The sequence below is a fragment of the Oxyura jamaicensis genome, chromosome 11 (genome assembly GCF_011077185.1).
Source record: "Oxyura jamaicensis isolate SHBP4307 breed ruddy duck chromosome 11, BPBGC_Ojam_1.0, whole genome shotgun sequence".
NCBI lineage: Eukaryota > Metazoa > Chordata > Aves > Anseriformes > Anatidae > Oxyura > Oxyura jamaicensis.
Window position 1 is genome coordinate 11,959,575 of NC_048903.1, and position 15,980 is coordinate 11,975,554.

The window sequence follows — 15,980 nt, forward strand, 5'->3', positions numbered from 1 at the left end:
AGTCTTAAGGCTGAATTTTAAACGGTCTGCATATTTTGTACTTCTGTTTTTCCTCATTTTTGTGCCAAAATGAACATTTTACATATCTCTGGACATTCCTTATACTCTTAGATGTAACAGCTGAAACATTATGGTTCAATATGGTTATCATTGAGACATACTAATATTTAAATTCAAAACTATACGGTCACTTGACAGTTGTAAAATAGCTGTGTTCTTAAAATAACTGGTAAGTATTGGCTATCTGTGTAATTGACTGAAAAATAGTCTTTTTTTTTCTATGTTTGAAACACATTTCTTCAGAGGTGAATCAAAGACCTCCCGAGGAAGAAGCATGCAAGAAGGGAAGGCAATTTAGTTACAAATATTTTTCTGCTGTTCCACTACTCTGACAGTTCTGGGCCCCTCCATTCATGTATTACACAGTGGCTGTGGTTCATGAGTGCTGATTGATAATGATTAATACTCATAACATCAACATTTTTGAGAGAGAATTTAGACTTACTACTTACTAAAACAATTTTCTGACCAAAAGCTAGAAAATATATTTTTTTTTTTCCTCAGAAATAGGTAAAGCAACAAAACTAATTGCAACTTTTATTTCTAATCAGAAATTTCCAACACACATTGACATTCTGCACGTGGCTTGGTACTGTGTGGTTGAAATCACACAGCTCCATTCCTGAGTGTTAGCTTGCCTGGACTGGGCTTGGGTGACTTCACCTCTTTGTCCTGTACGGGATGCAGTGTTCTCAAGGCACAGCGGACACCTGGCATGAGAAGAGTTGCAGTCATGCTCCTGGGCCTTTCCATTTACGTAGGAAATTCAGTGTTTGGAGAGTAGATGGGTCTAGTACTGGGCATACATGAATTCATATGTAACAGGAGACTTTCTGTGTTTGCAGTAAATGCACAAGCCACATTTTGTGGGGTTTCTTTTTTTGGCTAACACCAACCTGTTATTGTGTTAACTCATTAGATATAATAGATAATTTAACATTTCACAGTCTGAGCATTACAGTAATTAAACACACAGAAGGCCAGAACATTGGGCCTACCTGAACTGAACTCAGTTAAGATGCAATTAAAAAGAAAATGCTGCCTTATGAACACTTAATTTTGAAGAGAGGTAGGCACCCATTTGAAAATTAAGGCAATACTTGGACTACTTTGAACTATGTTTGCTGCAACAGCTGCATTACAAAGCTCCTCTAACATAACGTTAATGCAATCCTAAATTGTCTTGCTGTGAAGAAGTGGTCTCTCCGGGAGGGGCAGTGGTAGGGAAGGGTCAAAGAACACAAAAGCAAAGAACGGATAGGAAAATGTATTATTCTGCTCTGAATTCCCAAACTAAGCACATAATGACTTCATATGCAATGAAGTGCTATGGAATGTCATTGTGTGCGTAATATTAAAATAACAGTTCGCTTGAGAAATAATTGAAACAGTATTTTGTAATAATAACCTGTAACAACATAAGCAAGCACATTTTAGTTTTTTGCCATATCTACAGGAAATTCTTTAATAAATGTATAGACTGCTACATGTGCCTATAGTAATGTTAGCTTTTACAATTCCCTGTCATTTCTGTGTTATTTTGTATTTTTTATGATTTAGGTGATGCTAGTTGGTCATATATTAGGTAGACAGAGGATGAACTGTTGTAATCAGCAGCTACTAGTTTTGTACTTATCCAAGCCCAACTTTTGCATGGTTTTATTTAGGAATTTAAGGGATTACCAGACTATCTGAAGAAAATCAGTTTGCATTTACTTGGTTTTGCACTGTAACCATCTTTACTGATCAAACTCTGCTCTTAGTTGCCATAGAGCCTCTTAGGGTTAGAGCCTGCAAATACCTAGTGCTGACAGATGCTGATCATGACGATATGAATAGTTCCGCCAAGTTCGTAGGGCATGCAGCAAACACTCATCTTGGTAGTTTTTCTAGTCTATGAAGATAACAGCTACCTGACTCTGTCATGCTTTATGTATATTCCAAAGTCAATGTGAGATTTTTTTGCCTGTTGTTTCTGTAAACTTCAGGTTTTATTCTTATTATTTCTCACCCATGAAGGACATCTTAGCTTGAAAGTTTTGTTACAGAAGACATAATCTAGTTACAACATTTCAGTATGACTTTTGTTGAGATGCAGCACTTGCTCTGAGATACCCTGGTAGTTTAATTTTTGTTAGGTATTTTATCATTATGCATTCTTTTATCAAAGAGGTTGGATGTGCTAATGTGATTCCTTGCATACACGTGGTTTTCTACTGAAATACAGCCAGTGACATAGGCAGAGTTGGCTCTTAAAATGTCATATTTCCCTTTCAAAAAACTTTCATATAATAACTACAAAAGTCAGTCATAAAGAGGAGAATGGAAGGAAGTCAAATGTCAGGAGTTATGTTGTATTTCGGGGAGTGGAAGTAATTTTTAGCCACATTTGTTTCAGTAGTGAGTGCCAAAATGACATAAATTTTGACTGATGTCAGTGTGCTCAATTTGTCGATCAGTTTCAGCAGCTATGTGCTAATTTCTTGTGGGAGAAAATGTTGAGGAGGAAGCTTTTTTTTTTTTTTTTTTTTTTTTTTTTTTTTTTTGATAAAGAAATAGTGAAGTACTTGTGCCTGGGACCGACTGAGTTGTACAAGTTGTCCTCTATTTCAGGCAATTCTTTCACTCATTTCTGTGAGTTTTGCCTGTACAAAGATCACAAGCTCGAGTCAGTTTCAGTTAACTTGTTTTCTTAGTCAGGAAGCTATTTCCTTTTTAATGGATTGATGTTTATCTGCTAGAGGACTTTAAATACAATATTCCTACAGCTGTACATGACTGCAAGGCATGCCATTAATGCAGTTAAAAAAAAAAAAAGAGAGACTACTTACAGAGATTGGAATAATTGCTGCCTATTCCAATACGGATGGAGCTTCCAGAGATGAGAGGAAGATGGAAGAAAAGAACTAAGGAGGGAACAAAAAAAAGGTCCTTAGTAGCAGTTTGGTTTTGTTTCGGGACCAGATGTCAGATGAAGACACACTGTGTGGTTAACAGGCTCCCGTTCTCTACGGCAGCGTTACATGTTTCTGACCGAATATGTGCACAGATGTAGCTTGAGTGGGGTAAAAATAAATAAACAAGTCGTTGCTTCATACTTCCAGGAATCCCTCCCGTTCAGGAAATGATATGCTACATGACTTTAATGCCTCTGGGTTCAGAAGCCCACGTACAAACAACAACGTGTTATGTAAATATGGTAATTATCGCTGTGAGGTCGTCCCCAGTTGGGCAGGCGCCCAGTAACACGGAGGGACTGGTTCCCAATTCCAGCGCTCCTGGGCTGCGTGGGGCAGGAGCACACCTCTTCGGTACACACACCGCCCTGTGCACCGAGCCTCAGTATTTACCACTTGCACCTCAGGGCTTTCTTCTGAGATCCCCAAAATCACGACGGGTTCGGCTTTTCCTGTCAGCCCCCGGCTGAGCTGCAGGGCTCCCCCCAGCCCGCCCTGCCCGACACGCAGCCCTTCGGCACGGAGAGCACCGGGGGGCCCCCAGCTGCCGCGGGATCGCGCCCCACGCCCCGGGACACATCCCTGTTGGGACAGAGCCCTGTCGGGACAGAGCCCCGCGGGGACACAGCCCTGCGGGGACGCAGCTCCGCCGCCTCAGCGCGCCTTACCCCAGCCCGCGGCGCCGGCCGCTGTCTCCATGCGCCTCAGCCGCGGCTCCCCGGCGGGCGGGAGGCGAGGCGGGCGCGGCCGCCGCCTCCTCCTCCTCCCTCAGCCGCCGCCGGCTGCTGGACGGGGGGCGTGTGGAGGCGGCCGACCTCCGCCCCGCTGGGGCCGGCCGCCGCGGCCCCCCCTGGCCGGCCCTGCCCGCCGCCGCCGCCGGGGGGAGAGGAGGGGCGCCCCCGGGGCAGGCCGCGGGGAGGGGGGCTCCGGGCTGCGCATCCCCGAGGGCCGGCCGCGGCCTAGGGGGGCTCCCGGTCCGTTCCCCGCCCTGGTGCCGGCTCTGGGGAAGGGGAGCGCTGCAGGGGCTCGGGCTCCGAGCTGGAGGCGGGTGCCGGCTCCTCAGGAGCTGCGGCTGCGAGGGAGGGAGGGAGGGAGGGAAAGGAGGGCACGGCCGGGATTACCCGGCGCTGCGGGGGAAGCAGTTGGGGCTCGGTGGGGATCCAGGAGGATTTAGTACAAGGCACAGCTGGAACCCGGCTGCACTAGGGCGGCACGTTTTTACTGAGGATGTTGGAAATGTTTCCCATCACAAGTGATAAACGCCCTGGTGCTGGAGCCAGAGGAAACAGGGACCACTGTGTATGAACTTTCATCATAAGCCATTTAGGTACAAAAAATAAAAGAAAAAACATGTTATCAGCTGCTTAGGCAAAGCATGCGAGAAATGCAGCCTTTTTGGCATGTCCTTTTATTAGCAGCTTGGATTTTTTAGGAACCAACTTATAGTGGCAATTCCTTGTGCACGCCTCTTGGCCCTGCTGGCGCTTGGAGAAGCCGGCTTGCGGGGTGCTTCCCCCCGCACTGCTCGTGCAGGCAGCTCCTTCACTTCTTGTTTGCAGGCCTGTGAGCAACTTCCCTCACAAAGGAACACCTTTGCCAACAATACCCAGGCTGTTTAATTTCACCTTGGTTCAGTACTGATGGTTGCAGAGTTGGAATGAAGTTTGGGGTTGATAAAATGCGTGTGAACTCTCAGGTCTTCCTGTCAGATGTGTGCTGCTGTCATTGATCACTTATTTTTTCTTTTTCTTTTTAATCCAGGCAAGCATGAAGTGTGTGTCAGGCAGTTGAAAAGTTTCCTGGAAATTTGCAAGTAGATTTCATTATGGCTCATCAGTACTTGTGCTTTTTGCCAAAATTACAGGAACTCGATTCTTAATTAACCAATTTCTATGCTAAAATTCCCCTTAAAAATTCTTCTGCAAAAATTACCTCTTGATTAATTTCTTCAACCCTTCAAAATATTTGACTCCATGAAAGACTTTTCTACCACTTCAATAAATGTAAACCATATGACTTGATTTTAGGGCCTTTCGTCATCTAGTTAGGCATATCGAAATTCTCACCTTCACACCATCGGAAAAGCTGGGTTTCTGTGTGCAGGCTTTTTGAATTCACACGTGAAGGGTCAAGTATATATGCAAGACTGTACTTAACAATATTAAAATACTTTCTCCAATTTAAATTTCAAAATTTCTAATATCTAGTGCTTCTGCAAATTTTGGTGATGGCATCTTTCCCAAATGGTGCCTTACATTTAGCCATAGTATCCACAGTAGCCATAGTATTAACTTTAATTCAAACAGACTAAGAGTCTTATTTGTGACTGCAAAACCTACACTTAATTAAAAAAGCTGAGAAACTGTTGAAAATATAGAGACCTTGTTACCTAACCTTGAATTCATGGTAAGCAGCTTCACATTTGGCAATTCTGGAAAAAAAAAAAAAAAAAAAATCCTATCTAAGCCCTTTTTAGGCTCTTCCCTGTGACAGTCTTGTCCAGAGGAATCTTTATCTCCAGAGAAGTTGGGATGGCTTTAGAGACAGAGAACATTTGTTTCTAGGTTGGATGGTACAACGTGCCAGGTACGATCCAGCACAGCCTTATAGAAGCACAACCACAGTTAACACTGACTTTCTTGGTACTTGTCAGTGCTCAGCACACTCATCTTGAACCTACATTAAATGTTTCCAGCTTTTTCTCACCCCACTCATTTCCAGATCTGTGTTAAACGTGTATAGAGATGGGACAGTTTTTTTACCCTTTTATTCCACATGTATTTCAGATTGTGGGGGTTCCTTTTCTTCTGGTTAAGTTGTGCACCAGAACAAAACCTGCTTGTTGTGGTGAATACAGGCTAGAGTCTCATTTGCACACTTAGTGTAGTCCCTCAACAGTAACGTGTCAGGGAGATAGTGTAGGATTATTTACATTGTTATTTATTTTTTTTTTAATTGCATCTGTTTTTCTGTCTTGGTAAAATAGATTTGCATTAGAGATTTTTTCCTGCAAATAAATGATTTATTACACAGAAGTCTGTTTATACGCTGTATTTGGGAGGGCTGGGCCAAAAAATACTCAAAAATTTCTGCTGCTTATATCTGTTTATATTTTAATTGGCTTGTATTTCTCATAACATCGCAAAACAAGGAGCACCAAGGCAGCATCTCTCTTTGGTAATTTACAGCCTGTGTGCCCAGTCTGAGTTCTGTCACTTTGTTGAGAAAGATTTTCCCCAGCCTTTCAAAATAAGGAATGTGCTGGACGAGGAGCTCAGGTACACTTCCATAAGGCTTGGGATAGCATTTGTTATAGTCAGCAGCATAAGAAGCTGCCATCCTCACTCAGTGGGTGTTTCCGCTTTTACTAATAACAGGCAATCAGTGTTGGAAGCCCTTGCTGAAGGAAGATAATTTCATTCTTGGATGATTTTACGTTTTCCTTGATCCAGGGACTTCATTATAAAACTGTACAGTTTAGTAGAGTCTGCTGAAGTGGCAGACCTCCTCAGCTCTACTTACCATCTCCTGTGGCTTCATTTCAGGTTCGTGGAGGTCAGTGCTGAACTGATGCTTAAGTGTGGTGGCTGCTGCGCTGCCCGCGTGGACATTTTTGTGACAGCCGATTTCTGTAAGGCAAAATATATCTTGCTGTTAAATGAGATCTCTTTTTGACTGAAAATTTTAATGTGTTAGTAACAAGACTTTGGGGGATACTGTTCATCACATTATTTTTTTAATGGAAAAGGTGGTAATGAAATAAATGTCAGTTGGGTTATATAATTACTCTTGGATATAATGCCTCAGGACGAGCAAAACAGATGAATCTCAGTTTGCGGGAGCAGGACAGTCTTCTTGGTGTGCAAAGTTTTGTGCCTTGTCAGTGGTGATAGCACTGATGTAGTGGCAGTGAGAGGTCATCAGTGGTAGCTGCTGAAGAGGTCTCATTGCCAAATGGCTGTGGAAATAGCTGCCTTCCTGCTACTTGGCCAGGTCCAAGGCCAGCTCCGCCAGCCCTGCACCTGCGTGAGGCAGCAGCACCGGGCATTCCCTGCGTCTGGCCCTTCTGGCCAGGCTGACCGTAACGGGCCCTGGGCCAAGGCAGTGCCCTGCTGGGAGTTTCCACCACCGGGTGCATGAGGTTGCACAAATGCTTGCTGCTGAAAACAAGAGGGCAGGAAAGAGGGATTAGGGTTTGACAGGAAGCATCTCATGCTTTCACTGCTTGCACTGTTCTGAAATGTAATGAGAAGAAAAAGAATCTTTTGATGGAAATTTTTTTCAAATTACTCTTTTGAAAAAATAAATGTTCATTCTGCCTCTAAAAATGTTCTTAAGCCACGAAGGAAGGCAATTGTTTTGGCATGGAGAGTTGATACCTATTTTTTATTTTCAAATATATATATTTTTTTGAAAAACAGCAAAAAAAAATTGAAATTGCTTTTCAGAGACTTTTAACATAATTTTTCATTATAGGAAAGAGCAGCAGTACAAATATGATCTGTGTAGGCATAAATTTGTGCACTCCATATTTTTTGCTGTCCCTGCCCACATGATACAAGGTGAGCTCCTTCCCGCTGATCCCATGGAACAGGGAAGGTTGGAAGGGGCCTCTGGGGGTGGCCTGGTTCATCTTCTGACTAACGCACAGCTGCGTCGAGGAGGCTGGCCAGAGCCTTGTCCAGCTGAGCTGGGGATATTGCTGGGGTGGAAGACTGATCTCTCTGGGCCAGTGATAACTATGCTTGTAATGAATTTGTTTTCCTGATACCTAATCAGAATTGTCTGTTTTGTAGTGTTCCATGCTGAGCTCTTTCCTGGAAGTAAAGACTCTCTTGAATTTCAGTATAGTGTCTATAAGTAGTATGTGTTATACATGATGATGTTGCAGTGTTTATGGTTGGTTGTAAGGTTGAGGTAGGACACTTGCCACTGACCTTCAATGGAAGAGGAGCAGTTCTGACTGATTTCAGGTTCAAGGCAACTCCTATTTGCCATATACAATAAATTGTTTCACTGCCTGTGGATCTCCTTGCATTAGTACAGTGAGTAGGATTAACCTCATGGGGGCAAGGATTTTATTTTTAATGGAAGAGTCTGAGATATTACGTGCATATCATAGCTTGGATTAGCACAACTGCTGTGTCCTTCCCTTTATTCAGGCCAGGGCATGCGATACTTATGGATTTCGTGTGTCAGTACCCCCATTTTACTTTCTTCATTTTGATTTTTTTCCCCCCTCTTAATGCTGTATTTCAGGGAGGGGTAATGAGAACCAATGAAATCAGTGATGTTTTGAGATCTGTTGTGAATGGAATTCCTGTAGGGTTAGGGTGGGTAGTTAGATTTTCAAGTTATTTAATATTCACTAAATCATACTTCTAAGAAATCTTAGGGTGAAAATAGTTTATAATTTTCAGATTGGCAATTTTCAGGCAATGGATTTGAATATGATTAAGCTGAAATGAATTACCAGCAAGATACTAAAGGTTTTCTGGGTTTGGACATAACTGTAGAATTACTAACAAAAGAGCTTCTTCTGTGCCAAAAGCTATTCTAATGAAAAGGATGGAATTTTAAATATATCATATAAAGTTCTATATCACATTTTTCAGTTAGCATTTGTAGGACAGGTAAATTTATATTTAAAATATTTTCTAGAGGTTTGAATCAAGTGATATAGTTTTTTAGGCATAAAATCTGTCAAGAGGAAAAATCATTTTAAATTGCTAATACAGATGAAACATATAAATAAAAAATATTTTAGTGTAGTGCCGAGACCCAAAGGCAGAAGTCATCTTCTTTTACATGCCATCTAATGAAATGAGAGCTAGAATGGAGAGACTCTTCATTCTGTTTCTGTAGTTGCTATGTCAAGAAAGTGGTCTCTGGGAATTTTATGACATGTCCAAATTCTCAGAGGCTATTTTTCTGATTTTTAGAGCTACCAATTGTCTTTTTCTGTGGAACAAAAGGTGGTCTCAGGCATTGGAATGGGGCCAGGTTGAGTCTCTTATTTATTCACCTGCTCGCAGACTTTTGAGGAGGATGGTAAATTTTGCTGTCTGCCTTGTGTATGTAGATATTTTTAAAGTATGTGTGTATGCACTAGGAAATAATTTGGTCCAAGATTGTTATTGAAAAGTCTATAACATTTCCCTTATGTGTCTGCCTGTGTTTTCAGTCTTCTTGATGCCAGCTGAGGTAATGTTTAAGGATGTAAAATGGAAAATTTGATCTCTGTGTTCTTTTCCCTTTCATTCTGTGACTCCTTAATTAAATTTACAGTTAATTATGCAATTTATTTTGTGTTGACCTTTCAAGGACCTTAAAGCATCTGACAGTGAATGAAGGCAGATTCTCTGTTTATTTCCATTAGTCCTTGCATGAATTTATCATAGATTCTAATTGTATTTTTTGAATTAAAGATAGCCAGCGGATTGCTAACGAATATTAACATGTATCCCTGGAGATACATAAATATAAATACACACAAATATCTATAAAGAACTACTGAACTATGCCATACACAGCATGTAGGGTTAGGCACCCCCCTGCCACCAGTGATAACAGCAAGCCTCGTGTAAGAACATCACCAGAGCCCTCGGGCGCTGTAGGTTTGCTCTAGCAGATACGCCCCAAGCCGTGCTGCAGGTCCAGCTCTGGGGTCAGCAGCTCCACCTGGGGTCCTGTGAAGCAGCGGTGGCCTTTGGAGGCCAGGTTTCTGTGATCTCTGGGGCAACACAGAAAAATGACACAGAGAAGTGTAAGGCAGGCTTGGGGACTCTGCTGCAGCACAGGGCCCCCCCACCTGTGTGTGCCAAATGTCACAGGGAAAGAGAATAGTGAAGTGAAAGGAAGCTTCATCCAGCAAATTGGTTTCTTTACTACTTCAGAGATTGTTGGTCAGTGTAACCATTGTGGAGGTTAGGGGTTTTGTGACTTATTTCCTGTTTTTTACAGGTAGACCCTAAAGTAAAGCATTTGTCTTTTGCTATCAGCAATCTTTTTTGTAAAGGCCTTTGATAGAGAGCTCTTGGGAAGAAGGCCGGCCCTACAGGACTTCTGGTGTACACAGGCTTTGAAATCTAGCAATGCATATGTTAACCTAAGCTGAAAGAAGTACAAATGAGAAAAAGTCAGTATGGCTGCAAACAAAACATGTATTCAAAATGGAATTTATCTTTCTGAAGCTGTTGTGTACTAACAAGAAATATTTAATGCACCTTGGTGAAGTACAAACCTTATAATTCATTGTCTTCTGTGTCTTACAATAAATACACAAACCAATATCTCCAGATTTTATTACTACTCTGTTTATGAAGCCTTTCTGAATCTATAGGCTCTCTGAGAGACAGTAAAACATTTATAAATATGTAACAGTGCAAAGTTCCTCACTGGAACTGTGAACGTTTTTTATAATAGTAAGGGAAGAGATGGAGACTGGCAATCAAATGCTTGGGGACATAACCCTCCAGCTCATGAAGCCCTCGTGCAACTCAGCCTGGGTTTTGCTGACGTGCATGCAAGATGAGGGTAAAATAAGGCCCTGGAAGTAGTGCTCGGTGCTCAGTCTTAGGCAGTGGTGAGGCTCGTGCCAGAGAGGAATTGCTGTGAGAAGCAGAAATGAGTGAGAGAAAAGAACTTGCATGGGGGATGATTACAATGCAGCCAGATCTTGCATGAAAGTGGTTTAAGAAAAATCTGTCAGCAGCCTCCAGGTGAGCTTCCCCCCATATCCTGAGAGATTGGCACCACTTAGAGTGAGACATATTTTTATAAACTATTCGCAGTTAAAATAGGAATGTAACATACTCACTGGTTTAATAGGTCTTGCCTGTGGAAAAAAATATGCAGTAGGATAAGCAAAGAGGCAATTAATTTAAAACCTCAAGAACAGAGAAGTTCACTTGCTGGCATAGAGAAGCCCAGTGATAAATGGGTGGGAGAGGTGGGAAGCCAGGGCAGCTAAGTGGCTTGTGCAATTTATCTGTAGGAAATGTAAGGCAGGCTTGGGGACAAAACAGCAAAGCCAAGAAAAAGAAATGGACCCTGAGGGTTATACAGCACAAAAAGATTGTACTGGGGTTTAAGAGCAGATAAAACTTTGTCTCTGACAGCTTTGGCTTGGTGTTTAATGCAGTGGAAAGAGCAAACAACAGTGTGACACAAACTAGTAAAACAATATCAAAAAGAACTCAGATGAAGTGGGTTGCTCTGCAGCACTTGAAGGGCTGGTGAGTGAGACCACATTTAAGAGATCAGCTGCATCAATTTCTAGTCAGCCTTTGTGTGTCCTTTTGATAAAACAAGATATTCTCAAAATTGAGGTTAAAATTATAAAGAAGCAATGGTGAGTGACTGCTCTAGGGTATAGGTGAGCAAAAGCCACTATAACTGGCTTATATTTGAGGAAGGAAATTATGATTAAATTTCAGTGCAGAAACAGAAAGGAATTGAAGGGAAAGGAAGCCACAGGCTGCTTGAGTTACTGACTTGTAATCACGAAGGACAGTGACTTGTAATCACAAGTCAGAGGACAGTTCCGTGCTCCTTAGCACTTAAAAGGACAATTGACTTCTATCAAAAGTGCAGTAGAAAAAATGAAGTGGTACAGACACACACCTGAGTTGTGTCTCTGCCACAAGGGGACTGTCTGGCCCACAACGGGACATTCTGAATAATTTATTCTGATCATTGAAAGTTGTGGTCAGCATTAGGCATTTCTGTTCAGTACCACGACTTTGGTGCCAGTGCCTTACCTAGATCTCTTCTGAATAGGTGAAGAAATTCTGCCCCATCTGTCTTCTCTCCCCCTGGCCTCCTCTGGCACTGTGTCTGGATGCTCTGCCAGGCGCAGGGCCCAGCAGGAGCTCGCAGCAGAGCCGGTCCCTGGCTAGCGGTGTTGCAGCTATACCTTTGCCTGCCCCACTGAGTGCCTTTACAGCGCCCAGCTTTTGCCCTTCCTTCTGCTGCCTCTTTCCTTGCTCCCTGCCTGTCCTGCTCTGCAGGGAAGTGTGGGTGCTCTCCCCAGCCAGCATTGTCGTCTTTTCCACTGCTGATTATCTCGGCTGCAGAATGTGGGAACAAAACCGAAAACAATCGTAGTATGAACTGCTAATTTCCAAGGTTAATCTAGAACCCACCTGTGCAAAAAACACTTGAGACCCATTTTGTTATTTCTGAGAGTAAGTCACTTTCTCTCAAATCATCGTTGAAAGGGACTCAACTGGTGCTGCCTTCTGCTTCCAGGTACTGCAGGATACACTGCAAATGAGTCTGAAAGCCACTCTAAAAAAAAATAACACAATTTTTCAGGCTTTGGAATTTGTCAGGAATGTCAAGTCTTGCTTATTCAGGGGGACTTGGATGATTGATACCACCCAAGGAATTGCTTTTACAGTGATGCACCAAGAATTGCTGTGTTCTACCAACTTAGGTCCCAAAAGTTGAGTGTTTTCATCTACGCATTTATTGTCCGTTGATTATTTTTCTGTATAGATGCTCGCTATGGATAATGCAAAAGTCTGGGTTAAACTCCTGTTGAAGGTTTAGCTTATAACATTTTTGTGTCTGTGTTCAAGGAAAACCTACCACAGTAATCTGTCAGCTAGTAGTGTTTTCTGTGCCATCTGCTGTATTTTAGCTGCAACTGCCACTATGTGGTGAATGAACAGCACAGAAGATAAAGTTTAGTTGGTTCACAGGTGTATACCCTATTACGTTCAGCATAAGTTATTTATACAGTGCTAGACTTTGCTGCTTTCTAAATAATAAATTCATCTATGTATCTGTCTTCTAGGTGAGGCCTGTGGGCAAAATGAAGATAACACATTTTGTTTACTACAAACGGTAAGACTCAAGACCAAAAATAAACAGCTTTAAACCTTACCATTGGAAAAAAAATTATGTATATAATAACGATTCTATATACTTGTTCTACTGGATTTTGAGATAACCACTGTAGAGATTATTGTAGCACGTTGTACAGCCAGCAAAATTGGTTATAAACTCCCCAGGGTTAAGAAGGAAAGAGAACATGCAGAATTTGAACTTTTAGTTGTATTTGCTGTCCTGGCAAGGAAAATGCATTTCTTGTCTTGTAAATACAGCAAAGATTAATAACAGAGAAAGAATAAATACAGAGATTGTAATGTCATTTTGTCTAGCAAGTTTCCTATGACCACACTTCAGAATAGAGGAACATATCTCCACTCTGCTATGAAATGTTTTATTAAATTGACAATGATATCCCCATGATAACTGCCCAGAAAATAACTGGTATCACCATTTAACTGCTGTCTTTTCTTGATTTACTATTATTTCTGCAGTATGAAAGCCAATGCCAGCTGACACACATGTGCCTCTGGCATGGAAAACACTGATAAAAAATTTAGTAATGAAGCTTTACATTTAAGTCAAAATGAAAAAATGTCTGTGAGTGTGTATGTAGGGAGTGTCTCTGACAAGGAAGGAATGAAGAGAGTTGATGCATGCTATAAAAAGATTGGAAGCTCTTGTTTATGTTTTAAATATGGTAAGCTAACATTCCTTGTAGTGACAATGATAGTGGAGTGACTGTAGTTGTTGCTTACTTGCTCTTGTGCATCCACCTGAGAAATAAGCGTGCTGTGGACCACAAAATGGTTCTTGCCAGAGTCCAACAGGGAAACCTTCCCAAGTTGTAGAGTTGTTGGGACTGCATTGTTTGTGGAGCATTAAGGCCCTTGTTTTCCTGAATGCTTCTAGTTGAGTAATTTAAGTCCCAGGTGAAGTAGGGAGGGTACCACAGAAACACAGTGAAATTTTTGCATATAAGTGATTGCCTCTCATGGGTGCAGACACTTTCTGCTCCACTGAAATCTTTGAAAAGTGTATGCATATTAGTTGTGAAGCTACTAGAATTTATTATCAAAACAATAACTTTAATGCATGAAACGATCACATATTCAGTAAAAAGCACTGGGGAAATGCATTATTTAACACACTGCCTCATGATGGTGTTTAGTGTGAAGCTAAACACAGCTTCAGTTGTAATTATATATGTACTTTACCGGTGGGGCTCCCATAAATGGATTTCAAAGCCATGCTGAGGACAGTGTTATTACACTGATTTTCTATTACTTTCAAAATCATTTTGTTTCTGACAATGTGAACTGACAACAAAATGAAAATGTGTCCCACCCACTTAGGGTACTTTGTACACACTCGCTCTTTCTTTTCCCTTTAGTTGCCCCTTGAATGCTGATGTGCCTCCTGTGAGGTACTTGATGGAGATGTTACACTTACTAGAAACCAATATCCAGCTGCATTTAAATCACTGCAGATGTAAGCCTGTGGGGCAGGAGCTCCAAGATGATGGCAAGTAAAGAAGAGCTCTCCTTTTATTGATAGAAAGGGATTAGTGCTGCTGTAAAGAGATTTATTTACAAAGTCTGTCTACCCTGAAGCAGCTCTTAGGCAGGCTGTGCATGAACTTGGATTTGGTAACTGCATGGTGCTTCCCTTGTAATCTGTGTGGATGAAATGGGCACAAGAAATAGGGAAAGCCAGGGAAACTGGACATGTCACTGCTGTTATTTATGTGGCTTTGCCTGCAAGTTTAGAAGCTTACACAAACGGCAGTAAAATTATATCCGTGTGTCTGACATCTATGTTTCAAGTTTTATCATGTAAAGACAGCAAAGCCAGGTTAACTGAGAATTTTCCATCAAAGCAATCAGTTTATCAACATTGTCTTCCTGCCATTGAATGGAATTAATTACTAGTGCAAAGAAAATGATGTTTTTAATGCAAGACACGGGACAATAGAAAGTTGTAATGTGAATAATGTATTTTTACTGTATTTTGCTAGGTTAAGTATAATTCAGGTGACCTGACCTTATTTATTCCTTTGAGAAATACAGGCTTACAATCATCGTCTGTGCTTTTGAATGCCTTATAAAAATAAGCAATTAGATGAGCAAATAATTTACTGTTATTTGACAGATCATTAGGCAGCTACATGAAAGGGAGGATTACTCACAAGAAAAATCAGAATCCTAGGGAGGCTAGAATTGGGATTAAGCAAAACGTCCTAATATTTAAAACGTCTTAATATTTAAACATGGTATTAGAGGCTGAGGATAAATGACAGACAATTGATAATAACGTTTGTACACAAATTGGCTTAGATCATGTCTTGCCATTGAAGATGAGTCAATCCAAGCTGATTGACACTGAATAGATCTGCTCTTTGCAGAATAGATTTGTGCCATGGTGCCCTGTTCTTTCACAGTAGGTACTACTGTGACTGACATTTATAAATTTCATATAGACAGGGTAGGCTTGATTTCCCAGTAGGCTCGATTGCTTTATCTTCAGTTGGAGAAAGGGTCTCTTTCCTGGGTAAGGTAATGAAGTACAATTGTAGAAAAGTGAGGCAGATGGGATTTATTGAATTTAAATAGGAACCTCGTGGTATTGTTTGTGAAGAGGTGGGAAGTGTGTGAGAGAGTTATTTGGATGAGTAAAGGCATGACAAGAAGATGGGTTAGGGATCTTGTTTGGAAAAGGAGGAGAGAAGGTGTGTGGGAGGGAGGATAGAGGGAACTGTTCCTGGTTTGGGAAGGTGGGATGATGAGAAAACAAAGAAAAATGAAGCTAAGCAGGTCCAAACTCTGTTCTAAGAGGCCATATCTCTCGTTCTTTTCTGGCCTCCCACTGCCTCATGTCAGGGCTTGGAAAACTGCTTGGCTAGGTAGCCCAAACTTCAGTCTTCGTCAATCTCTCATCTACTTCTGTAGAAATATCTAGTGGGTATTTAGTTTTCCCAGGCTTCTGGGTAGGTTAGGTGCCACAGCTCTTCATTACCTAGCAGAAGAGATTACCTGGGTACAGTGTGATCTCATGCTCAACATTCAATGAGAACCCTCAAATAAATGAAATATGTGAAAAAAGTCTCATTTTGTGTTGAGTGAAGCT

The 15,980-nt window shown here is 41.6% G+C and overlaps 1 protein-coding gene and 1 long non-coding RNA gene across 2 annotated transcripts in view; one reads left to right on the forward strand and one right to left on the reverse strand.

Annotated features, from left to right (window-relative positions):
• The window catches only part of LOC118172467 (protein BEAN1-like), a 49,470-nt gene extending 45,375 nt beyond the window's left edge, over positions 1-4,095 (reverse strand). Inside the window, exons 1-2 of the mRNA XM_035336358.1 lie at positions 3,686-4,095; positions 2,892-2,966 (exon numbers count right to left, since the gene is read on the reverse strand). Of these exons, the coding sequence (XP_035192249.1) occupies positions 2,892-2,966; positions 3,686-3,716 (106 nt within the window). The 5' untranslated portion in view covers positions 3,717-4,095. The remainder of the gene's footprint in view (positions 1-2,891; positions 2,967-3,685) is intronic.
• An 8,722-nt stretch (positions 4,096-12,817) lies between these two features.
• Positions 12,818-14,665, forward strand: LOC118172824. The gene is made up of 2 exons (XR_004753872.1): positions 12,818-12,869; positions 14,248-14,665. It is a non-coding gene; the product is annotated as an uncharacterized LOC118172824 (long non-coding RNA).
• Positions 14,666-15,980: the final 1,315 nt, after the last annotated feature.